Source organism: Sparus aurata, chromosome 23 (assembly GCF_900880675.1).
Source record: "Sparus aurata chromosome 23, fSpaAur1.1, whole genome shotgun sequence".
Lineage (NCBI taxonomy): Eukaryota > Metazoa > Chordata > Actinopteri > Spariformes > Sparidae > Sparus > Sparus aurata.
The window spans coordinates 29,137,404-29,165,212 of record NC_044209.1 but is presented as its reverse complement, the minus strand read 5'-3'; the positions used below and the strand labels follow the sequence as shown (position 1 = coordinate 29,165,212).

At 45.7% G+C, this 27,809-nt stretch overlaps 1 protein-coding gene and 1 long non-coding RNA gene across 6 annotated transcripts; one reads left to right on the top strand and one right to left on the bottom strand.

Annotated features, from left to right (window-relative positions):
* Nucleotides 1-17: 17 nt before the first annotated feature.
* Nucleotides 18-27,756, bottom strand: taok2a (TAO kinase 2a). Of its 5 annotated transcripts, none has more exons than XM_030407451.1 (21): nt 27,235-27,756; nt 21,734-21,874; nt 18,206-18,277; nt 17,798-17,899; nt 17,650-17,695; nt 17,462-17,558; nt 16,116-16,229; nt 15,646-15,737; nt 15,467-15,560; nt 14,789-14,870; nt 14,497-14,667; nt 13,401-13,610; nt 12,050-12,178; nt 11,369-11,605; nt 10,525-10,653; nt 9,847-10,050; nt 8,629-8,868; nt 8,329-8,550; nt 6,162-6,344; nt 4,788-5,704; nt 18-4,753 (listed from the first exon to the last, which is right to left on the bottom strand). In XM_030407451.1, exons 2-20 carry the CDS (start codon nt 21,863-21,865, stop codon nt 4,808-4,810), a joined length of 3,453 nt encoding a protein of 1,150 aa, XP_030263311.1. In that variant the 5' UTR covers nt 21,866-21,874; nt 27,235-27,756; the 3' UTR covers nt 18-4,753; nt 4,788-4,807. The 5 variants fall into 5 exon arrangements, with proteins under 5 accessions (XP_030263311.1, XP_030263310.1, XP_030263312.1 ...); XM_030407450.1 differs by having other exon boundaries at nt 18-4,736; XM_030407452.1 differs by having other exon boundaries at nt 4,805-5,704.
* LOC115575407 (uncharacterized) lies at nt 21,954-23,321 on the top strand. The gene is made up of 2 exons (XR_003982661.1): nt 21,954-21,990; nt 22,952-23,321. It is a non-coding gene; the product is annotated as an uncharacterized LOC115575407 (long non-coding RNA).
* Nucleotides 27,757-27,809: the final 53 nt, after the last annotated feature.

Below are 27,809 nucleotides of genomic sequence, written 5' to 3'. Positions count from 1 at the left end.
AATGAAAACAAACCACGTCGTCTTTTTGTTCTTTTATTTCTCCAAAATTATTTTGTTACGTTTCTGTACAACTCGTCTCTCGGCTCCTCAGAACATTTTGCATTGAACCTGAACATTTGAAACTCGCGTTAATCCAACATCCATCCTGCTCGCCACACAAACATCACCATCATCATCTTCATCAACATCATCATCACCATCATCATCATCGTCACAGCGGTCAGTTTCTGAACCTGCCGGTTCGGTGTGAGTCTTTAGAGGGAGGCAGCAGCAGAACTAAAACTGCTCCAGGAAACAAAATGGACCCACGTGAAGAAAACAAGGAACACTAACAGAACGGCATTCTGGGAAACTTGCTTGTTTGCCATCGAGTCATGGAGAAACATTTCACAATAAAAATAAATAATTCTGTTTTACTGTGAAATTTATCACATTTTATCTCAACTTAACTTCATATTTTCAGCTCGTCTTTCATCCGAAACACAGAAATATTTTCTTCACTTTGATATCAAACAGATAAAAACATTCTTTCCTCACATTGTATCAGCTGAACTAAAATCAGTTTTGGCTTTTTCATTTGAAACACGGATTTACAGTATTTCAAACTGTCCAGGATCAAAAGTCTTCTGACAATTCTTTTTTCTGTGAAATAACAAAACTCAGCAAGTTTTCATCAGTTAGTGATCAAATCAGCTTTAAACGAACCGTCTGTTCATTAATCATGGCAGAAATTTAATACTTACATTCAAACGATGTCTGCAAATTAGATTTTTTTGTCTAAAAATGGAAAAATATTCTAATTAAGACGGCATTTTTTTCCCTTTCAGGACATTTTATCAGTCAAAACATCTGATCAATAATCAAGAATCATTAAAATAATAAAACTCAACTCCAGAGACGACAGCAAACAGGAAAATCTCCCAAAACGTTCCTGATTGACACCATGACAACACAGAAATCCTGATGTCAGTGAACTACTCACAGTACGATCATGTCTATCTGCTGCTGGGACCTGAAACACGAGATCACCTGAACATGTGACCACATGATCACCTGATCACCTGAACACGATGGATCTACGTCTACTCGTCTCTCTGCGGAGACTCGATCTTCGTCAGTGCAGCTTTAATTGGCAGAATTAACACAGGAATGGTTCAGGACTGAAGCTCCTTTACAAAAAGATGCATTTAAAAAGAAAAAAAGAAAAAACAAAGTTGGCAAAATGAACATTTTCTTGAGGTTTTTTTGAGGATGGGGAAAGTTCGTCCACCAGCAGGTTCAAACATCCATCCACAGATCAACAGCGAGCGTCTTTAGTGTCTGAGGTCAAAGTCCAGCATGTCCTGTAACGACGGGTCAGCGGAGGGGAACCCAACTGACCCAGCTTCACTCGATGTTTCTCCCTGGAGGAGCTCGTCGTCCCTCCGGCTCTCATTCAGCATCTCGGAAACATTTGCACAAAAAGAAAAAAGATACGGGAAAGAAACTACAAATCTTTGTTAACCCACCAAACATTCTTTTACTATCAGTGCAAATGAGGTAGACATGACAGACAGCATCAGATCACACGGCAGCGGCGTCCTGCAGCGGCGACGGCACAACGGTCACGTGACAGGAAGTCAGAGCGATCAGCTGATTGGTTCGATCGCCTGCTGCAGGAAGCCACGCGAGGATTTTTCTACCCATTCGGACTGTGCAAAATAAAATGATGAAGAGTCGAGTTCACAAAGTGTTCGACGTCCGACAGACGACGTCGGGACTGAAGAGTCGCGTGAACAAAACCAGTTCAACTTTAAAACTGAAATGAATTATTAAAACTCATGATGTCTCTTTTCATGAAGGTTACGTTATGAAGTCAAACATTACGAATAAAAACAAATGTTTTAAATACAAAATGCAGGAAACCAAAATGTCGAGCATCAGTACGGAAGATCGTGAGGGCCAAAAATGTTTTGACTTTTGACCTTTTTGACTGCTGCCTCTACAGATTCTGTTTGTTGGCCAAAAAATAAAAATAGTTTAAAAAGGAGAATCTAAACTAAAAATGTCTTGGATGAAAATGAAACAGAACTTTAGTTTGAACAAAAGAAAATTCAGTATTTTTCACATTTTTCTGACTTTCTTTGAGTTAATGATGAAATAATGAGAATACTTGTTTGTTGCAGCTGTTTCGTATTGAACACAACGTATTCACACGACTCTTCGTTCCGTTTTGGTCGTCTGACATTGTCCACTCTGAGCCTCCGTAGTTCACAGGTTACAGTGTGTTTTTAGGGGGAACGTCCTTTTTTTTGCGCGGCGACTGAAGAAGTTCGAAACATAAATCAAAAAGTAAAAAAACAACATGGCACCAAAACGTAGTGAAAGAATCTGGAAACATCGCTCCGCTCGACCGTGGACGCTCCGCGCTTTAATACTGGCTCAAAAATAAAAGATAAGAAGTGGAACGCAGCCCCGCCCACAACTGGAGACTCCTCCCCTGAGACCTCGACAGGAATGCTGGGAAAGGTAGTCCTTTATGTCCTCCTTAAAAACACTAATATTTTTGTCTTTTTATAGCTCTATCACAGTAACATTGCGCTTATTCACCCACCTAGTGGTCAAAAATTGGCAATTACATATTTAAAAAGTAGCATACAACATAAATATTACAGCTGCAGTAGAGGTAATAATAATGATGATAGCATCTATCTGTCTGCATCTAGTACAAATCGGTTTGAAGTCACGTGACAAAATAATCATTATTATTACTCTAACACAGTCTCAGAGTTAGTGCTTTTATGTACACTGGTAAGTACAATGCAAGTCAAAAGTGTTGGACAGTGAACAATCTTCAGTATACCTGCCACATTTACAGGTATCTTACATTTATATGCATCTATATAAATAGGTAGTGTGCATGTTGATCCATACAAATGGCGTCTGTACACAAAGTCCATGCACGGAAATGTTTTCTAATCTGTAATGTAACATGTACATCGTATGTACAGATGCAGACCAGACTGTGTGGGGGGGGGGCAGGTAACACACACACACACACACACGCACACACGCACACACACACCTGTTAAAGGAGCACGTCAACACTTTGAGACTTTTTTCCTCGTCTGTTGTTTTAAGTCGAGTCAGATTCTGTGAGTTCAGAACAGAAACCAGGAGAAAGAAGAAATAATAATAAAAGAATCAGTAACGACACTCAGGTGAGCTGCTTCTCTACTTAAAGTCGGCTGGATTTAATAATTTAATAATTATAAAACAGGTTTTCTGTTTTAAGAAGTCGGCCATCTTAACAAACTCGCTCCTCTCTTACTTGTAGTGTTTAAGTCTCTGACCTCCAGCTGATCGTTCAAGATGTGTTAACATGCATATTTATACTTTAAACTCAGAATCTGAACACAGTTGAGTGATTTATCAAAACATATGTTTGTGTATTCTGTGTGTACTGATATTGTCATCAGTCCCTAAACATTCAGAATCTGTGGTTTTATTTCAGGGAACACAGAAAGATTGAGGACCAACTTCACATCCAGATATCTCCACGTTTGTATTTAATGAGTCTGATCTTAATGTTATATAACAATAAGAATAAAAAGGTCAGGAATCACTGTTTCAGACTGTGAATGAATGAATGAATGATTAGCGTTGTTTCAAGTGAAGTGTTAAATTGTTTAAACAATCAGAAACTGCTCGCTCTTGTTTTTCATCCTTTAACAGACGATGTGGAAACGTTTCCTCTCACTGTGAGCTGGGATTCTTTCTCAACACGGAGTCCAAACATCTGATTCTTACGGAAGACAAATTAATTTGAAAGTCTGAACTAAAAAAGATGAATAGCTTCTGTAGTTCCCTTCTTCTGTTCTGAACACCCAGAGATCAATCCGAGGATTCGTCTCGTCTTCTGACTCGAGTCGAGACGGCAAACGATCTCAAAATGTGGGACTGCCCCTTTAAGAAGATTTAAAGGGCAGTGGTCGAGTCGTCTTGAGATGGCAGTGTTTGTTCAGTTGTCATATACAGAATCTTATCACTACAAATAAAAGAAATGTGTCGTCAATAAATCCCCCCGCCGAACGTATGAAACACTGACAGATCAAAAAAAAAAAAACGGGTTTACAATTTACCGTTATTTACATAGTTACAGTGGTTTTTAAAGCACCGCTAGCCAAGTGGAAGCTCCACACCTGTCGCTCACCTCGAAAACTGAAACACAAACTGAAAATCAAAACCCGCTCGACTTTAAACCTGAATCTCAAACTGGTCCAACAGGCGACTAAATACTGTGCAACGGATCAGTGTGTCGCAAAATCCACAAATGGACTCGAGTGTTTTATTTAAATCAGATCTTAAAACGGTTCGACTTGTTCATTTTGCGACACACGGCTCATTTTCACGCGCGGACGTGACGTTTGTTTTTGTTTCGTCACCGTTTCTGTGCAACTCTGTAACGTGTGGAAGAGCTCAGTGACGCTAATACTCGTTCAGAACAGTGACTGTAAAGGCTTCTCCTCTCTTTCTTCAGGAAAGGAGATCTTAAAATTTACACTTTTTAAACTGGGGTTTGGTTTGTTTGACTTCAGCTCTATGAAGCCTTTTAAAAACATGCTAAAACAGAACTCTCTCTCTCTCTCTCTAGCGGGCCTGGTTCTACTTCTGTTCTCGATATCTGAAACACGTGGTAGCCCTGTTTGTTTGTTTGTTTGTTTGTTTACAGAAGCAGACGGTCATGGAGGAGGAGCCTCTCAGGAGGAGGAGCCTCTCAGGAGGAGGAGCCTCTCAGGAGTAGGAGCCTCTCAGGAGGAGGAGCCTCTCAGGAGTAGGACAGGTGAGAGCCGTTGGAGATGTGGGAGGTGACCGATGTGCTCCGGCTCAGCCCTCCGTCACTCCCCCCGCCGCCCGGCCCCCCGGACGCCGTCCTCCTCAGAGGCTGGGGGCTGTTCCTGAGCGCCATCAGAGTCGGGCCCCTGACGCTCAGGCCCCCGCCTCCGTAGCCTCCCTGCGACGATGAAGAGGAAGAGGCGGAGGAGGGAGGGGAGGAGGAGGAGAGGGAGATGGGGGGAGGAGGTGGAGGTGGAGGCAGGAGAGCCAGGGACTGGGAGGAGGCGTGGGTGGAGAGGTGGTGGTGGTGGTGGTGATGGTGGCCCTGGGAGTGATGGGGGTAGTGGACCCCACCTCCCACCCACTCCCGGGCGCGCTCGCGCTCCCTGATGTCGCGCTCGTCGCGGTACAGCTGCGGCGTGCTCTGGTGGTGTTGGTAGTGCTGCGGGAGGTAGTGCTGCTGGTGATGGTGGGAGGAGGAGGAGGAGGTGGAGGAGGAGGAGGAGTGAACCCTGCCGCTCTTGTGCAGCTCGCTGTCCCTGCCGAGGCCGTGGGAGGAGGTGATGGACTCGGCGCGGCTGAAGCCACCTCCGCTGTGGTTCTGACTGCGCCAGGACGGAGTCGCCACCGAGTTCTGGACGCTGTGGCTCCAGTGGCTGCCCGAGCGCGGGACGGGCCGCGACGGCCAGCCGCTGGAGCCCGAGGACGGGCTGGGGGTCGGGTAGCCCTGGTTGAAGGCCTCGGCCGGGATGCCGGTCAGCGCCATGTTGCTGAAGCCGAGTCGCATGCTCTCCGAGTCGAAGGCCTCGATCTCGTGAGCCTGACGCTCGAGGAGAGTCCGGATCCGCTCTGAACGTTCGTTCTGCAGGGAGAGCATCTCCTCCTCGATCTGCAACACAGACGAGAGTCAGCGGTCGAGTCAACACCACAACAAAACGTTTCCTCTACAGCTGCAAACATTTCTGCTCATAATCAGTGTTTGTTGATTAATTCTCTGGCTCCAGACGTGACGATCGGAGGCGTTTCTCTGTTACATGAGTTACCTGAAGATATTTGGGGTTAATGTTTCTGTTGGTGTGATAAATCTAACTATTTAAAGACATTCACTGAGGCTCTCAGACGCTATGAGCAGATTTCCAGTTTATACAAATAATGAAATCATTTGTTAAGTTACAACAATCCTCCAAAAGAAGCTGAGACGTCCTGGACGATGAAAATAATGATCAGTCAGATTAGTTTTGTTCTGATTCAATTAAAATGTGCTTTAGGTGAATCTAGTTGACCCAGAAGAAGAATACCCTACTTTTCCCTGAGACACCTGAGACAGTGACAGTGAGTGTTCGTACCCTCTGCTCCAGCAGCGCCCGGCGGATGGACACTCTCTGCTCCAGGTCCTTCACCTCTCGCTCGTGCTGGGTGTCGGTGTGGATCTTGATCTTGCTCTGGTAGGCGTTCAGCAGCTCCAGCTCCTGCTGCAGCTGCATCCTCAGCACCTGGTACTCGGCCTCCTGCGTCTCATCGAGCCGCAGCTGTGGGGACAAACGAGGACGAGCGTCAGCAGCCGACAGCAGCAAACACGGACAGATTTATTGTGATGTGAGGCGACGTTTTGCTTTTTAGTGGGAGTTTCTTTTCTTTTACGAGTTTCACTGAGGAACTCTTTTATCACGACTTTATCTGACTGTCTGATGTTTGATTTGATATCCTGTTACTTCACTGGATCATTTAAGAAAATAAATGAAACGACACTTAAACTGTCTGCTTCAAGTGACAGTTCTCCAACAAATTCAGTAATCTTAAAGCTTTATTTATCTTATTATTATTATTAATCACTTAGTTTTATTCTAGAAGTTGACAGTTTTATTGATTATTCAGCTGCAGATGTTCATTTATTGAGGTTTATATTTGCGTCTCTTGCTGCACTGATCAGGAGCAGAGCTGACAGTGAGACAGTGAAAGTCTGTAGAAACGTTCTCTGGGTCTGACTGCTGAGGATTCATTTACGTTTCCAACGCAGATTAAAAATTGGACCTTGTGGACGCGTCTTCATGATAATTGTGCTGATGGTGTAGATGATGATGGTGCAGGTGTAGCAGGTGTGTTGTGGTGCAGGTGTAGCAGGTGTAGCAGGTGTGTTGTGGTGCAGGTGTAGCAGGTGTAGCAGGTGTGTTGTGGTGCAGGTGTAGCAGGTGTAGCAGGTGTGTTGTGGTGCAGGTGTAGCAGGTGTGTTGTGGTGCAGGTGTAGCAGGTGTGTTGTGGTGCAGGTGTGTTGTGGTGCAGGTGTAGCAGGTGTAGCAGGTGTGTTGTGGTGCAGGTGTAGCAGGTGTAGCAGGTGTGTTGTGGTGCAGGTGTAGCAGGTGTGTTGTGGTGCAGGTGTAGCAGGTGTGTTGTGGTGCAGGTGTAGCAGGTGTGTTGTGGTGCAGGTGTGTTGTGGTGCAGGTGTAGCAGGTGTGTTGTGGTGTAGGTGTAGCAGGTGTGTTGTGGTGCAGGTGTAGCAGGTGTGTTGTGGTGCAGGTGTAGCAGGTGTGGCAGGTGTGTTGTGGTGCAGGTGTAGCAGGTGTGTTGTGGTGCAGGTGTGGCAGGTGTGTTGTGGTGCAGGTGTGGCAGGTGTGTTGTGGTGCAGGTGTAGCAGGTGTGTTGTGGTGCAGGTGTAGCAGGTGTGTTGTGGTGCAGGTGTAGCAGGTGTGTTGTGGTGCAGGTGTGTTGTGGTGCAGGTGTAGCAGGTGTAGCAGGTGTGTTGTGGTGCAGGTGTAGCAGGTGTAGCAGGTGTGTTGTGGTGCAGGTGTAGCAGGTGTAGCAGGTGTGTTGTGGTGCAGGTGTGTTGTGGTGCAGGTGTAGCAGGTGTAGCAGGTGTGTTGTGGTGCAGGTGTGTTGTGGTGCAGGTGTAGCAGGTGTGGCAGGTGTGTTGTGGTGCAGGTGTGTTGTGGTGCAGGTGTGCAGTGTGTTGCAGGTGTAGCAGGTGTGTTGTGGTGCAGGTGTAGCAGGTGTGTTGTGGTGCAGGTGTGTTGTGGTGCAGGTGTAGCAGGTGTGTTGTGGTGCAGGTGTAGCAGGTGTGTTGTGGTGCAGGTGTAGCAGGTGTGGCAGGTGTGTTGTGGTGCAGGTGTAGCAGGTGTGTTGTGGTGCAGGTGTAGCAGGTGTGTTGTGGTGCAGGTGTGTTGTGGTGCAGGTGTAGCAGGTGTGTTGTGGTGCAGGTGTGGCAGGTGTGTTGTGGTGCAGGTGTGGCAGGTGTGTTGTGGTGCAGGTGTAGCAGGTGTGTTGTGGTGCAGGTGTAGCAGGTGTGGCAGGTGTGTTGTGGTGCAGGTGTAGCAGGTGTGTTGTGGTGCAGGTGTGGCAGGTGTGTTGTGGTGTAGGTGTAGCAGGTGTAGCAGGTGTGTTGTGGTGCAGGTGTGTTGTGGTGCAGGTGTGGCAGGTGTGTTGTGGTGCAGGTGTAGCAGGTGTGTTGTGGTGCAGGTGTAGCAGGTGTGTTGTGGTGCAGGTGTGGCAGGTGTAGCAGGTGCGCGGAGGTTTCCTTGCCTTACTCACAGCCTGTGTGGACAGCATGTCGTTGATGGAGTGGTCGTACTGCTCGGCCAGGATGGCCAGCTTACGTGTTTGTTCCTCTTTGAGGCGTTTGAGGACGGCCTTGTGGTCGGATTTGGGAGTGCTCTCCAGCAGGTGGTTCCGCAGGGCCTTGTACTGGCGGGTCTGGATCTTACAGGTCTCCTGGAACTGACGCTTGATCTGCAGCTCTTTGGACTGAAAACAGGTTTAAATACAGTTTAATATTTCATGTATTGCATTTGTCCAGGACGTGTTGCTGTTTTCAGACGGTACCTTCAGGCTCTTGGGCTGCTGCCGGACCTCTACGGTGTGTTTCTGTCGCAGTTCCTGCTCTCTGCGCTTGTTGTACTCCATCTGATTGGTCAGTTCTGTCTGATGCTGTGTTCGGATCAGGTCGGCTCGAGTTCTCTGCACCGAGCTCAGCTGCCTGAACTCGAGCTCCTGGGTGGACTCGTGGTGCCGCAGCAGCATGGCACACTCCAGATCCTTCTGGGTCTGCTTCTTGTTCAGGTCCTGGAGGAGGACGAGACCGAGGTCAGAGGGAACCAGGAGGGACAGGAAGAGAACGCAGACGCTGCACAATGATGGTCGCTCACACATTAGATCATTTCTGACTGATAGTGAAACTACAGTCCTAAATTTGTGGTCCAATTAACAGAATGTCTTGGTATCAAAAATCTTCTTCTAGAAGAACTGCAGAGGATGAAATAGTTCAGTCGCATGTTCGTTCATTAGAGCTGCATTTATTAATCGAAAAGAAAGAAAATTCTGATCATCAATTCATCGTTTCAGCCATTTAACAGAAATGTCTGACAGTCGCTGTTCCAGCTGCTTGTTGTGAGGATTTGCTGCTTTTCTTTGTCACTGCTGACAGTAAATTAAGCGTCTGGTGGTTTCAGTCGTCACTTTCAGCTCTGGCAGATTGTGGCGAGCAGTTTACCTCGTGTCTCCTTTAACTCGGGTAAAAAGCTGCACTGGAGCACAAAGACGACAGAGGAAGTAGTTTGTATGTTCTCTGCCTCCAGAAAGACAAACCTCTCTGCTGATGTTCACACTTTTGTCATGATTAGGAACATTCTGACACACACTGATATCACCGCTCCAACTGAAGAACATGCCAAAAAGTTGTAAGTGTAACAGGTGAAGAGATTTCTCTTTTCTGCAAAGATCTACAACCTGAACAGCCAATCAGAGAGATTTATGTCACCGAGCCGACTGTCAGTGCTACCTGCTGAATCAGCCGAAAAGCCTTCGATGGAGCTGTTGTTTGTTAAAGGTGCGAGACACGCGGCTCAGACTAACAGACGCTCACTGACTGCCTGACGATGCTCGACAGGCGACTGTCAGCCTGGTGTGTAGAAGCCTGAAGGCCACTGGGATCACTGAGAGGCACTATGACTCTGACTTACCTAACCATATTATACTCCTGATCAGAATTAATCTATAATCAATAAAAACACCTAGTCTAGAAGTCCAGGTGGGCTGCAGTACCTCTCTGAGCAGGTCCTGCTCCAGGTTGTGTCGAGCCAGCAGCATCTTCCTCTTGTACTGACGACACTGCAGCTCGTAGTACTGCCGCTGCCTCCGCAGCAGACTGGCCTCCTCCTCCGCCTGCATCTGCTGCAGACACTCCTTCTGACGGATCAGCCACTCCTGCTTCTCCCGCTTCGGAGTCGACTGGTTCTCGTTCAGCTCCTGAAGAACAAGATGAAAAAAAGTCAGACCAGCTGTGAACGACTGCCTGAGAGAAGTAAACATCAGGCAGGTCACGGTCCTGGAAACTGAGAAACTGCGAAACAAAGGTTCAAAATCTCAAGTCATGGTTTCATTCACCGTGACATTAACACATCATGATGGGTGTCTGTACATATGTAACAATATCTATTGGCTGTCAGGTGACTTCCTGTCTGAAGCACGAGAGGAAACACACTAAAGTAAACTAAAGATCAGCAGGAGGCCAAGCGTCTGTTAACACATCGAAATCAGCATCAATTATGTTTTTTAAACTGTGAAACAGTGAAAAAATGAAGAAATACTTCTTCAGTTGCTTGAAGAAGTTTCCAGTGGACATTTGAACAACGCAGGAGAACGACGAGGATGAACGACTGACATGACTTCTGGTTCGGTGATATCTTGTTATCTGATGTGTGAATGATTGTTGGCTTTTACCTCCTTCAGCTGGTCTTTGCGCTGGCGGTACTGGCGTTTCTGTGAGTCCAGTAAACTGGTCAGTTCTTTCTTCTGCTGGCCCAGTATGTGCTGCTGGAACTTCTTCTCTTCGGCGATGGCTGCTTTCGTCTGCAGGACGACACAAACACATTAATACTGATCCAGCACAGATTCCTGTCACTCAGTGCGTTTACATGACACTCAAGAAAACCGAACTACTGCGTTAGTCTGACTATGAACGGATCTTTAAGATGCATGTATACACCTTAGTCTGACTAAAATCGGACCGGATCGGATTTCTCATAGTCGAATTACACCACGTAGATTATTCGATTGAAAGTCGCATTACTCCTGCATGTATACGATTCCAGCGGATCGGATCGGATTTTGCGTTCTGCGCAGGCGCGAGATTTTTCCCCGGGGCCGTGAGCCGGAAGTAGACGGACGGCGGCGGCGGTGTCTTTCCTCCGAAATCACCGCAAGAAAGAGCGCCATTGTACACCTAGTTTGTGTAATTATCATGTACACCACATACGAAGTGTACAAAGATGTAGCTTCGTCTCGCTCTTCGTACGCCATCTTTCTTGAATGCCGAGGCAGCTGGTGACGTCAAGAGGTCAGCCGGAGGTGTTCCCATTACCACTAGTTGAACTGGGTACAGCGCCACCTAGCGTACCGGGTATGACATGCTTTCGGCCAGTAATTCGATTTTCTTACCGGCATGTATACTCGGATAATTGCAGTTGTCCGATTGAGTAGCAGAGTCCAACTATGGCTGTAATCTGACTAAGCTGTGCATGTAAACGCACTGAGTGATGAAGCAGCCGAGCAGCAGACGTCTCACCTCCTTCTCCAGGATGGCCTGGTGCTTCTTCACCAGTTTGTCGGCCTCGGTGGAGAAGCTGTTCCTCTGGTTCTCCAGCTCTTTGTCCAGCTTCAGCTGGTGCTCGTCCATCTCCGCCTTCAGCTTGTTCTCCAGCCCCATCAGCTGCTTCTGGTGCTGCCGCCTCATTCGTTTGTACCCGGACATCTGCTCCCGCAGCGCCGAGCCCTGCTCGTGTTCCTGGATCTGACGGGTCACCTGGAGGACAGGTAACAAACAGATCAACACTGATGTCATGCGCTTCTTCTGGTTACTGGAGTGCCAAGCAGAAGCTTCCACACATCCACATGATTTCTACATGTGGAACATAAAGTTCACTTACATAAACTGAAGTACCATAAACTCTGTTTATTACATCCATAAAGCAGCTTCTCTTTGCTGCTTTAGATTCTGAGGTTTGGGTTTAATTCAGTTTTCATTGTCTATTAAAGGTCACAGCTGTTTGCTTCATCAGTGGATTAGCAGCAAGAATAACACTGATTAAATACAAGAATAAAGTCTCAGACTGTTCTATACTTAGAAATCACCACCAACCAAGAACCAAACTCATCATTTGTTCAATAAAAAGACTGAAAGTCAAATGTTTGGATCTTTCTGAGCCGACAGAACCAAACTACAGGAGTCCTTGATGAGCGAACTCACAAGTGAGGCGGTTCTGATGGTGGCGAAGTGGTCACGGTTGCGATAGTAAGCTCGGCGGCGTCCAGCTGACGGAGCCTGTGGTTGGTCCATCTCTGGCTGGTAAGGGTCATCATAGATGTTATCCTGACCCTGAGGAGGAGGAGAGAGGAGGAGGAGGAGGAGGAGGAGGAGGAGGAGGAGAGGAGAGAGGAGAGAGGAGGAGGAGCAGGAGGAGGGGCAGGAGGAGGAGAGGAGAGAGGAGAGAGGAGAGAGGAGGAGGAGGAGGAGGAGGACGACGAGAGAGAAGGAGGAGGACGAGAGAGGAGGAGGAGGAGGACGACGACGACGACGACGACGACGACGACGACGAGAGAGAAGGAGGAGGACGAGAGAGGAGGAGGAGGAGGCGGGAGGAGGAGAGAGGAGGAGGAGGACGACGAGAGAGAAGGAGGAGGACGAGAGAGGAGGAGGAGGAGAGAGGAGGGGGCAGGAGAGAGGAGGAGCAGGAGAGAGGACGAGAGAGGAGGAGGAGGAGGAGGCGGAGGAGCAGGAGGAGGAGGAGAGGAGGAGGAGGAGCAGGAGGAGGAGGAGGAGGAGGAGGACGCGGGAGGAGGAGGAGGAGAGGAGGAGATGAGGAGGAGGAGGAGGAGGAGGAGAGGAGGAGAGCAGGAGGGAGGAGGAGAGGAGGAGGAGAGGAGGAGGAGGAGAGAGGAGGAGGAGAGAGGAGGAGGAGGAGGAGACGAGAGAGAGGAGGAGGAGGAGGAGGAGGAGAGAGGAGGAGGAGGAGAGGAGGAGAGAGGAGGAGGAGGAGGAGGAGGAGGAGAGGAGGAGGAGGAGGAGAGGAGGAGGAGAGGAGGGAGGAGGAGGAGGGAGGAGGAGGAGAGAGGAGGAGGAGGGAGGAGGAGGAGGGAGGAGGAGGAGAGGAGGAGGAGGAGGAGGAGGAGGAGGAGGAGGAGAGGAGGAGGAGGAGGAGGAGGAGGAGGAGAGAGGAGGAGGAGCAGGAGGAGGAGAGAGGAGGAGGAGGAGGAGGAGGAGGAGGAGGAGGAGGAGGAGGAGGAGGAGGAGGAGGAGGAGGAGGAGGAGGAGGCAGGAGGAGCAGGAGGAGGAGGAGGAGGAGGAGGAGGAGGCGGAGGAGCAGGAGGAGGAGGAGGAGGCGGAGGAGGAGGAGGAGGAGGGGAGAGAGGAGGAGGAGGAGGAGGAGGAGGAGGAGGAGGAGGAGGAGGAGGAGGAGGAGGAGGAGGGGCAGGAGGAGGAGGAGGAGAGGAGGAGGAGATACTTTAACATCACACACACAAAACTACAAATGTATCATAAAACATATTTTTGTTGAAACTGGACCGGAGCTGAAGCGTCTGGGACTGGATGTGTGTACCGTGGGTCGGTGGATGATGGAGCTGTTGGAGGTGACGGTGTGCTCGCCCTCCTGCATCATGGCCATCTCGCTGCTGCTGTCGTCGGAGGCGTCGGCCAGACTGTTGACGGAGCTGCTCTGTGAACTGGCTGAGATGGACATACTGGGAACAGACTGGGAGCTCTCCATGCTGTTGACGGTGCCGGTCCGCAGCAGGTACTGCTCCACCTCCTGACACAAACACAAACATCCAATAAACAAGTTATTTCTTGGACAAGTATTCAAGTCTTTGTCTGCTTGAATAATTAGCCTGTTTCAGTCTGTCGGGCACTAACGTCTGAAAAAGACAGTTGTAGCTTAATGTGCAGCAACACTGTGTGTTTCTAAAGGCAGTCACACAAACAAAGAAGAATTAGCAGGAACTGCAGATGCTGAATAAAATAGAGACGTTGCATTTTAACATTTATGTTCCTTTTGCTCTCCAGTGTTATTTCAGTACACACAAATGTACATAATAAGCAGTCAACAGTCAAAGAGACTCTTTCTGCAGTGTACTCCTCTATTTTTAGCATTTTCAGTCATGTAACTATTCAAACATAATCTTTCTGTCATTATTCTCTCTTCCTTCACTTCCTGGGTCTCCTCAGCTCTCTGTGCCTTCATTTCATGATCCTACTTCCTTTCTTTGTCGTCTTTCCTCCTCGTTCTCTACACGTTTTCCTTCTTTCCTCCACAATCATCTATTCCCTTCCTCCCTCCATCCAACAACCTCAGGACTCAAGACTAAAGGCATCCTGTCGTCACAAGAACATTAGAAAATGTGCTTTGGACTAAACCCAAACAGCTCCCAGAGGAAGGAGGTTCTGTATGGACGGAATATTTATAACGATCACTGAATCGAATGTCAAATACAAAAGGAGCGTATCTTTATGTTGTTGGTAAAGTGACCATCACTGACAAAAAATATAACCTGTTAGAATCTGACAGGACACTGTAAACTCACTATCGATGGAGGATGCTTCCTGTTTCCCTCTGATAAAACTACATGGTGAAATAATTCAGTGTGGATCTCTGTGACCGTCTCACACACAGTCTTCATCTCTCCCTCCTTCCTCACCTCCTCATCCTCCCCTCCTTCGGACACGGGGCCGTTCTGCTGGGTCTCCTGGAAGAGGATCTTCTTCATCTTGCGGTACTGCAGATTGTCCAGCTCCCGAACTGCATCCTTGGTTCGTGCGATCAGGTCCATGACGACCGTCAGCGGGCGCTCGCGGCACAAGAAGCGATGCTGCAGGACGGAGAGGACAGGTGAGCTCGACGACACCGAGGAGGAGATTCATGAGTGTGTGTGTGTGTGTGTGTGTGTGTGTGTGTGTGTGTGTGTGTGGTTAATCTGTGTGAGGACTCACATTGAGCAGCACGTCCGAGGTAGGCCGGTCCTGGGGAATCTTCTGTAGGCAAGAGTCAACGAAGTTGCGGAAGGAATCAGACCTGCAGAGAAACATGAGATTATATTTGTAAGAGGATCTTCTACGTCCTCTGAAGACACAAACGTCTACTAAGTACTTTGAAGTTCTTTATCCCGAGATTAAGAATTTATATCAACATTGTAAAGATATCAGATATTGTTTACTCCCCATCACATCGTAAATATCTCAGCACATTTCAGACTGTCATAGTTTATTCATGAGTCTCTGCTCTCAGCATCGAGAATTTACAAAAACAAATCTAAATATTTCAAGAAATGTGGTGAAAAACGTTTGATCCGAACTCTCCCGACTCTTAAAGGCTTCATTGTCACATACAAGTTGTTATAAAACCAACGGTGACAAATTAAGTTCACAGAATTCTTTCCTACCAATGAAATCAATGCATCTCGTCATTCTGATGATTTTACCGGCTGTTCAACGGTCGATGAAACAGATCGTGATAAAAACGAGGAGGAGTACATTTGAGTTCAGTGGTTAAAACTTTTAAGACTCTCCACGAACTCTTCTGAGGGAATTATATCTCAGTGTGGAGATAAAAGCAGCTGATGGCTTCTGTAAAGATCAAACTGAGCGCAGATCAAACAGAAATGTTCTCACCAGTGATTGGACTGAAGGATGGGGCTTTCATTCTGAGCGATGTGATATAAGGCACTCATAGCATTCATGTTGAACAGTGGGGGCTTCCTCTCCGCTGTGGGAAGAACACAAAGTCAACAACTTCTCCTTTGCTATGAATTCACGTCTGGATTTATGGTTACACAGACGGCAGGTTTTACCGAGCTCGATGGAGGTGATGCCCAGCGACCAGACGTCCACCTTGCCGTCGTACTGTCCCTCGTCCATGGCCAGGATCACCTCTGGAGCCATCCTGACGGAGAGAACAGCAGGACGTCAATAACACATTAAGAGTTAAGAAGCTCAGAGTGCCGAGGCATCGACCTGCACTTTCAATGACCTCTGCAGAAACAAACACGCTTAAAGGTTGTTGACGACTGCAGAAAGATGCACTCCAGACACAACACTTGATTTGTAGCAGGAGCTTTAAAAATTCTCCTCTCACTCATTTTAAAGACAAGAGGACGATTTACAGCACAACAAGAGGACGAGCGACCAGTTAAGATAAAATCTCTTAGAGGAGGAATGAACACCTGAACACCTTAAACCCCCCTGGATCGACTGATTTCAACAAACAATCCCTCTCAGTGATTAAATGTAGTTGAACGGCAGGTTTTGGCTCAACACTCACCAGTAGGGAGTCCCCACGAACGAGTTGGCCGGAGCGACGATCGAAGCAGAACCGAAGTCCCCCAGTTTGACCTGACCGGGCTCCGTCAGCAGGATGTTTCCTGCCTTCACGTCCCTGCAGAAGATCAGACGTTAGCACCAACACACACTTCACCTTCATATACAGACGTCAGGTGAGCAGGGATGTCTTCAGCTCCGGGAGACGAGCGATACACACACATAACAATCCAGTCAGTGAAACCACAGGGTTCTGTGATCAGTCTGTCTGGACTTTATACTGAAGTTTCTAATAAGAATCCACAGACGTCTGGCTACAACAGGCTGCGGTGCTGGTTGGACACAAACAGGACACAGAATCACTCGCTGTGTTAACATGGACCTGAATGTTCCAACAACAATCAGAATAAAAACCCGATCAGAATCTTATAAACGCCTCCGTCAGAAGAACCTGAACGCGCCTGAATCTGTTCAATAGGAAAACACCACATGAAATATGTGAACACTTAATCTGATTTCTTCTCTGGTTAGAATACACATCTTTACTTTTTTCTCCTGAGCATGTTCACCTCACCTGGGAGAAACATTCAGGAGGACAGAATCATGTCAGCAGCCAATCAGAGCTGGTCTGTGACAGATACGACTTGTTCTTACAGAAGATTTACAGATTGTTGAACAGATCGATGAAACAAGACGAACAAACAATCCTGCGAACCAGAAACTCAAACAACGCTCTCAGGACAACGTCTGCGTCCGTTTTTAACTTTGTTTTAATCAGCAGAGCTTCAACATTTTTTTTTAATCAATTTTCTTGATCAAGTTGAATGAAAAGTTCTGTTATATTTCTGGCAGTTTAGATGCGTAACAGCAGGAAGAAGAACTTTGGACACTGAATAAGATGAGCTGATAAGAATGTGTGTGAACATGCACAAACAGTTGAGTTGTGTAACGCGCTGCCTTTGTCTCATGACAGCTGTGCTAACATACAAGATATCTCTTGAATCTGATCAGAGATAACAACTCTCATCCAGCAGTCGGTTATAAACAAGTCGTGTTTGGACCTTCAGGAAGCTGAAACCTGTTTTTAACAACATGCAACACATTCTTGGACTTCATGTCTCGACTTGTATCACGTTCAACCTGTAAACACACTGAACCCGTCTGAAACACACCTACAGTCCATCCACCTCGTCTTATTTTCATTGTTACTTGTCGTTATTAATCATACACACATTTTATCTGAGAGAAAATAATTTATAAATCTTGTAATGAAACTTTCCTGGAATAGAACATTGACAAGGACGCGTTGCAGTAAACTGGTAACAGATCAGCGTGAACAGAAGAATTTACCTGTGAATCATATTGTGTGAGTGAAGATATGCTAATCCCTGCAGTGCACCATGGGTAATAGCAGCTATTTCTATTTCCTGGAGCGGCTTTTTGTGAACTGGAAGGAAAAGAGAAGAAGAAGAAGAGTCAGACACAACAGAGACGATGAAATAATCACGTGTTAATAAGTGAACGGGTGTTAAACGAACCTTCGAGGAGGTCCGAGGCCGAGCCGAGGCAGTACTCCATCACCAGCTGAGGACGACACACCAACAGCACCATCAACAGACGCACACGTCGGTCTTTACATCACGTTTACACATCAGAGTGGTTTTATCTGAGCGGACGGATACGTACCCATGCCGTGTGCTCCTTCAGGTAACATCCTCGATACTCGATAGTGTTCGGGTGGCGAAGCTTCTGCAGGAACTTCACCTCTTTGATGATGTCCTGCCATTTCTGCACATCAACACAACAATCAGTCAGTCGCAGCACGTTGGTAGTTCACTGAAATATCTCCCTAGAAATAACAGACGCCTGATGTCGTGTATGTTTAAACATCTTTCTTCATCAACAACAGTAAGAAAGTCATAATGTGTGTTGAGAAGGTGGAGGACGACATCACATGAAGAAAAATCTGGAATTTAGTTTCTTGGACTCAGATTTCTCTAAAGTTCAGAGTTAATACTTTTAGAATGAAAAGGGAAAAGTAAGAGTTCTAAACAATCTAAACAGGAAATGCGTCGTGTCTTTGTGGTTTGTTACCTCGTTTGTCTGCTTGCCGCTGTACGACATTTTCTTAATAGCCACCACCTCATTGTTGCGCACATCTCGGGCCTGTTGACAACACACACAATTATCAGAACGTTAAACACTCAAGAAACCAAGTTACTCAGACACCTGGTTCACCTGGTCACTGATTCTGTGTGTCAGGCAGCTTGTCAGCTGTCAGACTTTACGATATCGATATTCAGTATGTGCACATATGAAAAATCATAATCCAGGACAAGATGCTCGGGGTGATTAATCATTATTAAATTCCCAGTGAAGTTTACATTTACAGTGCACTGATTTTAGCTTGATGTTGACTGTAGAATCTCCAGCCTGTTTCACAAACACAAATATCAGCATCAGTCCCAAAAATCAAGTATCAGCTGAGCTCTACATTTAAAACACAGATTAGAGTCATCGACACATGAATCGACCTCTCCAGGGAACATTTAGGTTCCTCTAATCCCCGATTACAGAAGCGAGGTTTAATGTTCACATTAGGTTCAAGAAATCAGCTTAGAGGAGAAAGCCGACTGTAACCCGGTTACTTAAATACATTTAAATGACCGAGAACACCAACACAAGCATCATCATCATCATCATCATCATCATCATCAGTGTTCATCCGTCACGGCACAAGAATCAAAACAACTCTTTCATTTTAATTTCAGGACTCGATCAGAGCAACACAAACATGTAAATATGAGGTTTTACTGATTCATCTGCTGCGCTGTTGTCTGTTCATTTAGTCACACTGTGTTTACATTCAGCCATGTGTGTCAATGGAACCGACTGAAGCTACAAAATCTTCCAGTCGTTAATTTTGCATCGCTGCTTCTGTGAATAAACTACTTTTGATAAAATCCTGAATTATTCTTCCACCACTTGGTGGCGCCAAAACCTCGACCGGACACGTTCAGTGAGCCGAGGACAAAGACATACAGACGATCTGCTCGTATACTGAACTTCATTATTCATTTTTTTTTTTTTAGATAAAATGTTCATATTTCCTGAAATCTATTGCCACAGCTTTAATCCTCCAGAGGACTTAATCCTCAAATCCCAAGTGAGGAAGCTGCTGCTGCCAGACAGCAGACGACGTTTCACTGTGACGACAACAAGAAGTCAGACGCGACCCAGACTGTAAACAACTCACTGCTGCATCATCCATTACTGTTGTACTGAGAGGAACTCCTGAATAAAAACACTCAGATACAGAGTATTCAGGCAGTCGGCCAGCGGAGCCGCGTGAGCTTATTTAAAACACGTCAACATTAACTAAGGCTCTGACGCCCCGACTGACGCGGTGACGGTCATCTGAGGACACCGTGAACACACAGCAGAGCGCAGAGGAAGTTCAGCATGAAGCTGCGGCACTCCTGTTAAATTGATGCAAATTGATGCACATCGTCTATTTTTGTAGCACATCTCTAATGGCCTTTTAAGGATCCTCTGAAACTCAGACGTTCGGTGTGGCGGTGAGAACACTGTGGAGGTGTGAGTCTACCACGCAGCCTCAAGAATAAAGGTACAACAACACACACACACACACACACACACACACACACACACACACACACACACACACACACACACACACACACACACACACACACACACACACACACACACACACACACACACACACACAGTGTTCCCACTGTTTTCATAATTAGACGGGGCCATTTTCAGATTCACAGCTTCTTTATTAATGACAAGATGCAGATGAGACAGTTTCTGTCTGTTAGAAAACCCACACAGACCATCACGGCTCTGCCCGCCGCAGCTCAGCGAGCGTTTCTCAGAGAAATTCAGGAAAAATCTGATAAAGATCTGAACAATCTGATTTACTTCAACACAATCTCACAGCACACAGAGGATCGTGTTGCTTAAGATTTACACAGAAAACTACCAACAAACAAGGAGAAGATAATCTTATTCTGATTTTCTCTGGATCCAACACCACCGCAAACATCTGATTAGTTGTGCTCATTGATGCTGGTTTACGGCAGCTGGAGAATCAGAATAACAGCACGATTCTGATCATCAAGCTGAACTTCTTTCTTAGCTTTCTGGAAACATCTCTGATAAACAGCAACAGCCACAAGAATGACAACACGTCCAGAAGAGACCGGCACAGATTCAGCAACTCAATATCAACTCCTCCGATGTACAATGATCCTGAAACACATTTATAATTGGGTGAACTGATCTGAAAACACGTTATTTACACCCTGGACGTGCAGTCGAGCTCGTGAACCCACAAACACTTTCAGCTCAGCAGCTACAGTGAAGATTTAAGCTTAAAAAATGGTGGAAATAAATTGTTTTCAGATCAGTTTGGGATCTTTGGTTTTGTGGAGACCTGGATAGACTGAATTTACATTTGTGGGCGAACTGTTCCTTTAATCACTCAGTGCTGTGGTATTCATGACTGAGTGGAAACTCTCTGAAAACTCTGCTTCATGGATGACGACACTGAACTGTGTGTTTAAAGAGAGAAGAACAGAGACGTTCGTCACCATTCTCTGATTCCTCAGCTTCACCTGGAAAAGCAAAAAAAACCAAACCCACCAAATCATCCCTCCGACTTTCCATCAGCACCACATAACGACCAAATTATCATTTTTGGGTGTGCTTATCTTTTAAAATAAATGCTCGTAGCAATCGATTATGGCATCGACGGTTTGGATGAGTCTCCAAAACATTTCATCAACATCAGAATCAGACAAAATCAGCAACTGAGCTACATTCAGCGATGGCAGCCGCAGATGTTTCTCTGAGTCGTCAGGACAACTTCTCATATTCACGATTTACTGGCTGACACAGTTCTGAGAATATGAGTAAAACTGGAAAACTCTCATCACTGAGTCAGTAGGAAAGCTGTGACCTTAGAGGGCATTTAAAGCAGTTAAGAACTAAAAGATTAAGTTTATGTGTAAGACAGATAGATAACTTTAAGGAAGTTATACTCGGATTGGCTCGTTGATTTGTCTGATTGAGTTGTTGCCCCTTCAAATGAAATAAACAGCTTTAAAACAAGTTTGTATAATAAAGATTTCTTTGTTGGGGACATAAAAAAACAACTAAACCCCCAAAAATCAGTGTCAGTATTCACATCAACTGTAAACCAAGAATATCACATCGGTGGTTTCCTGGTTCACACTGTGATCGGCAGCTGTGTGGAGGTGACAGAGTGCAGAGTACAGAACCATAAATATCTTCCAGGAGAGAGCGTCTGAGAATGAGCTCAGTTATCACAGATATAAAGGAGATCCTCCACCTTCAACTGTGGCTGTTTACAACAGGTATAAATGCACCTTTGTCCTCCCACGAGCTCAGACAGCTCGTCCTTTCTATCAGAACTCAGCCCAAACATGAAAACAACCGGAGAGCAATTCAGTCCAATAATCAGGTTCCATCTCGTCCACAGATTTATCACAGTGTGGAGACGCTGTGCTGACCGTAAACACACACGTGACCAATCAAACATGCGATCGATCGACTTGATGTTGTACTCACAAAGTAAACAGCTCCGAAGCTGCCATGGCCGATCTCACGGAGGTCAGCGAAGAGCTTCTCCGGATCATCTTTGCAGAACAGATCAGCCACCTCCGGGTCCTTGAGATTGCCCGCCCGTGCACTCGAGGGCATGGCCAGGGCCTGGAGGACGAGGAGAAGAGGAGGACAGGTGAGGAGGACGAGGAGAAGAGGAGGACAGGTGAGGAGGACGAGGATAAGAGGAGGACAGGTGAGGAGAGGTCAAAGGTCAAAACAAGGTAACAACCTTCAGACCTCAGAGGAACGACTGAAGACGACTCAGTCTAAAAGAATAAAAAGTGGTTAATTGTTGATCACCGTAACAGAGTTCTAATTATACTATTCAAATCAATCATTTTAAACTAGTTTAACAATTAATTCAATGCTTGTCAATGAAAATAGAAATACAGAAGTGAAGTCGCTGCAAATCATAAACTGTATTTTCCTCACAGCTGATTCGTTCCACTTGAACAGAATTAATGTAAAATCAATGTGAAGAGCATCAAATCTAATTTAAGGACTTTTCCCGGATCAAACGGTTGCAGCTCGTCTGTAACGAACCTGATCTAAAAGATTGATCATTAAGCTTTGGAGTCACAGTTGATTATCTGCTTTTCCATCTTTTATTACAGATATTCTTATAACATTTGTCCTAAATTAAAGTTTCTATTTATTGATTAATCCTCGAGGGAGGAAGCTTAAACCCTCTGACTGAATGCATGCAGCCACAGATCCTGAGGAAACACCGACACCGCCGACTGAAACAATCCTTTAAAAGAATTATGAATCGTTTATATTTGATGTATTTGGAGGGTGTGATTGCAGGTTCCTGTGTTTTGAACGTTGCTGGAGGAACTTCCCTCCGGTTTATATTTGGATCACGGAGCGTTCTGTGCCCGTTCTGTTTCTGAAGGATGTGAAGCGTCTGTTTTCCACTTCAGTTGGGCAGAAAACCGTCTAATTAATGTGTTAAACATGCTGGAAAATGCATTCTTGTACTCTTGTAACGTGACCCATTTGCAAAAATTCCCTCATATGCACCAGAAATCAGACACTTTATCAGCCGGCCTGAAGTACAGAATCTATGGAGCACGTCTCAGATAGTGTGCAATATTTCAGGAATGTCATGACTGGATGCTTTTGGCGTAAATGTGTGGAGTTATCACGGCTCTGATTTAAAACAGCCTCCATCTTCCACAGTTGATCTATCTGGGACAGTAACCGGCCGACAGGTTGTGACATGAAGACGTTCAACAGAAAAACAACAACTGTGAAAGTCCTGAAGAACTGGAGCGAGCGAGTCAAACAGAGACGAGACTGAGAACTGATGTGGAGCCGACAAAATGGCAGCTGGTTTTTACAACATGATCTCAATTATTAAGTGAACGTACGTAAATGCTGCGAAGGTTTCCAGAATAACAACACGTCAGCTAACAGAGTCTGACCGGGACATTAACAGTCACACTTTCTGACAGAAAATGCAAATTAAAATCAATAACTTGAGCAGATAATTACTCCAGAAGATTAAATATATGCACTTATTAAAGCTGCGTGACATCAGAAGAACTGACACTGCTTTTTGTTTTTCTGCTGAATATATGAAGAATTACAGGGATTTCCCCGAATCAACCTCAGCAGCTTTACTGAGAAACAATCAAACTGGAATGACGGGGGAATCTGTTGGGAGTGCATCAATCAATGCACGTCTGTTGACCAGAGTGATCAATGAATGTTTGCCTTCATATCACTCAAACAACTTCCCCTGAATCCAGGAAAACTTAAAGGGCCGGCCCGTCTAATAATCCACAAGCCTCATTATTTGACAAGTTGTGAATAAGACAAGAAATCAACTTTTCTCACCAGTATGTCCTTTAAATCAGTTAATCTCATGTCGGACAGAATTATCTGGTAGATCTGCACTGAGAGTTTACTAAAACTAACTGCCAACTATTCTGAATATTGATTTCAGACTCTGAGCACAGTGTGGAGATTAAACACAATTCTTAATTTACAATTCAGACAAATTGAAAGCCACAAAATACGGACAGACTCAATCACATTGAAATAAAAACAGACATCACAAATAATGCTGGCAACAGGAATAATCTCAGATGATGAAGTTGATATTTATGGTCTGTTACAGGGAACAAAACGCTGCTGTCAGCTTGTTTCTGTCTCCTCTGACAGTGAACTGAAAATCTTTAGCTGATCAACATTTTTCGCAATTTTCTGGCATTTTAAAGACCAAACAATGAATCCAGCAATCAAGGAAACAACACACAGATAAAACAACAATAAATAATCCTTTGTTAAAATAAACTATCAATCTGTAGCAGCTTCACTATCAGCTGATCAGTTATTACATTTCTCTTTTCATTTCCTCGTTTCTTGTTTCGAGTCATGTGATGGAGGACGTCCTGCTTAATAACAGGGAGGCTCAACAAGAGTGTAAGATACGAAGTAAGAAGCATCTATACATACACGCCATTTTATTACATGCAGGGCAAAACTGACAAGTTCTTCACTGTCTGACTTGAATCATCACATGACGAGCCGCACTGAGCTGCAGATCAAGAATGTGTCCTCAGCCGGCACACGGAGCCAGGTTATTGATGAGAGCAACATCATTTCATAATGGGGTTAATGTAGCTGCTCATCCTCGAGTGTCAGCTGGAGCCCTGAGGAGAGCCGGCAACAGAACCGGGCCTCTGTGAGTCTGAATGCATGAACACACGGCCTCGGGGTCCCTGTTTAATGCAGGACTGCCGGGCTTGTTCCCTTTAAAGCGCTGCTGTGTAAACGTGCGAGTAAATCTGCGCTAGACGAGGAGACCGATTATCACCCTCCCACCCCCAACACAACATTTCTTCAGAACGCAGTGAACCAATTTCCAATCATATATAATGTGGCACTCAGTGTCCTGATGGTGTTCAGTCCGAGACGAGGACTCAGACGCCTGCAGCAGCCGTCTACAGTCAGGAGCAAACAAGCAGGACGAAAAATGAGAGAGAGAGAAAGAAGAACAACAAGTTTTCTTTAATTAGAATGAGAGAAATGGGGCGTCCTGATTGCCTGAAGCCTAAACTGAGTAACTGTGATGTTACTGGTTCTGATCCGACAGGAATCTTTACTCTCCAGTTTTCTATCATCTGCACTATTTGTTTTCACAATAAACAAGTAAGTAAGTGCCGCTTTCAAATAGGGTCGTGATATTAAAGGATCAGTTCACCCAGAAATGTAAATTCAAAAGTCATTATGTAATCAGGTCACATGAAGTGTCGTAGTCCACAGAACAGTTCTGGAGCTTCACAGTAAAACAGAGTTGCAGCATTCTGCTAAACTGAAGCAGCTGAGACTTGATTTAAAACTGAGAAACACAAAAAACATAGAAATGTTCTGCTGTGATCACAGTCTGCTGAAGCCCCGACATCACAAACCATCTTTAATGTAGCTGCTCGGCTACATGAGTTAGCGTTAGCCCGTCTGAGGTGGGTGCAGGAGCTCAACCGCACATCCAGGGTGTGAATAATGTCTTTTCAAATCAGTTTGAGTCTCGGAGCATCTGGACACTTACACTTACAGCAAATGAGCAGTATGGAGGCATTTTATGGTTTAATTTGTTGTTTCTTTTACATTCTAAAACACGTCCCCAGCTTCGTCAGTTGTTTAGGAGAATGCTGCAGCCCTGTTGTCGGGGTTAGTGTTAGCATGGCGGTGAGGACATAATGACTGATTTACATCTGTGGGTGAACTAGTCCTTTAATGACCCAGTGTTGTGGTATTCATGACTAAATGGAAATTCTCTGAAAACCCGAGCTCGTGGACGATGACACAGGAGCAGGCTGGTGTTTAAAAAGAAAGAAGTACACAGCGGATCGTCACTATTGATGTCAACCATTTTCTGATTCCTCAGCTTCACGGTGAAAAGCAGAAAACACCAAATCATTCTCCATTTTTAAACAAGAAGCCATCTTGCGGTTCCATTTTAGCTATTTTCCAGAGAGCGCGGTTGTTCTCACAAGTTCAGACACACAACTCTGGGGACGCAAGTTTCCCCAACTTCCTATGTGGAAAAAACAAACTCACACAAGTTGAATGAAGTTGCATTTGAAGGCAGCCTCAGACACTGAAGAACAGCGGAGGGAAAAGGGAAACGAAGCCTCAGACGTGACGTGAAATTTGGTGTGTCAGTGGAGCCGAATGGCCGAGATCACATGGCTGAACTGAGCCCGCACTTGGAAACAGTTTTGCATAACACAAGCTCTTTGTTGTGAACGTGTGAAACAGTCATACAAAGTGGGTATATAAGCATTTATTAGCACCAGTAACAGCACCACTTATAAACTAAACTGATGTGATTTTAAAGTAAAGAAGTCTGATCACAGGCCGGGAGGCATCAACAGTGTTCAGCGGGCGTGGTCCAAGCTTTGTGGAAAAGTTTGTGCCTTGACATTAAAACTGAAATATCCACAAACTGCATCACTATGACAACAAATACATTCTGTCTCTTAACTGTGGTACTGAGGCTCGTCTCACGTCTGTGGGAGCATACAAAGGGAAACTGAATGCTTTTCTGTGATTTGATACCAATTCTCCTGCAGGCAGACGTCGTCTCCATATCAAACTGAATCTCTGCTCAGTTACTTGGGATGAAAAAGGAACACTCAACATGTGAGGCTTTGATTTGAGGTTTACATAAGCGTTGCATCAACCTCTGCCCTAAAAATGAAACCTCAGATCTATAAAGTAAGTCTTGTTTGGGCATTGCAGCACCACAAATAAACTGTAAACCACCCCCGATGAATTCCTCATCAAAAGACATGAGTGTTATCCAGCTGGTGATAAATGTTTTGGACCGGCCTGTAACATCCTGTCAGCAGCTCAACTGATCACAGGATGGATTTTCCTTTGTTGTGGTCAAAGTAGCTCATTAAAATCGAGGACTCATTCCACCTGGATGTAAACAGCTGCATCAGATAAAACCATACACAGTTTATTTCTAAATTAGCCATTTTCTTCACGTGCTAATGTTAGCAAATGCTGATAAATGTTTATGAAGGCGAAGCTAACACTTCATGACAGCAGGCGCTAATGTTACTTTGTCTTTTTTTTAGCAGGGGTGATCTACAGACCCCAGATAGAAAAGGCACATAATCCACAGGACACTGTTAGATAATGTCTGTCTACTTCGATGAAGTCGTTTTTGTTCTCCACTTATCACTGAATTTTCTATCTCGGTTGTTCGGCATAAAGAAAAATAGCGATAAATTCTGCTAACTGAGTAAAAGCCGATAAAACGACCCATCAGGGTCTGCTAAGCTAACTGCTAGCCGCAGCTATTTTAACATATTTTTTCATTTTACTGAGGGCATCTGAAAACAAATCAAAGACCACAGGGTGTCCCCGGACCCAAGTTTGAAAACCCCTGGAACGGCTAACTAGATGAGCTAGCACCGCAGCTAGCTAAATGTAGCATCACTTACCGCGGCTTATTGTGGTTCCGCTCTGGAACGAAAAACAACTGTTAGCAGCCAAGCTAGCGAGCCTCTATCCTCATAGCCCGAGTCTCCTCTCAGCAGACAATCAGCACGACGTTTGGCCCATTTCCACCGAAGTCCCTCCTGGTTTCAGGGCAGCAGCGAAATAGATTAAGCTCTCAGAAAGCACACTGCTAATGAAGCTGGCTCGAGCAGAAACTTTAAGCTCGCCAGTTGTCTCTCCTGCGTTACTGGGTTACTAGCCTTAGCTAATTGGCTAGCTTAGCTTTGATAGCTCGCAAGCTAACGGTAACATTAGCTATTCTACGGGGTGTGGCTGATGTGTCTCCGCGGCGCCCCACTTCCGAGCATGTTGTCCCGTCACACCGGACCGTATTAAAATAAACTCCGAGAATCCGTCCTACAGCCTGCGCCCCATCCCGAGGCTGGACTTGTTTCTGACACCGTTTTTGTTCTTGCTAAATACAAGATGGCACAGACTGGTGGGGCGGGACTGAAGCGGTGACCGGAAACTGATGCGTTCTATTTCCGGCGAGGTTTCCGCTTCACAAATAAAAGGG

Coding starts and splice junctions, on each gene's coding strand:
- taok2a (XM_030407449.1), bottom strand. CDS start 21,865: ATGCCCTCGAGTGCACGGGCGGGCAATCTCAAGGACCCGGAGGTGGCT. Junction 17,900..18,205: donor GCGGCAAGCAGACAAACGAG/GTAACAAACCAC, acceptor GTTGATGTGCAG/AAATGGCAGGACATCATCAA. Junction 15,561..15,645: donor CATCACCTCCATCGAGCTCG/GTAAAACCTGCC, acceptor TTCTTCCCACAG/CGGAGAGGAAGCCCCCACTG.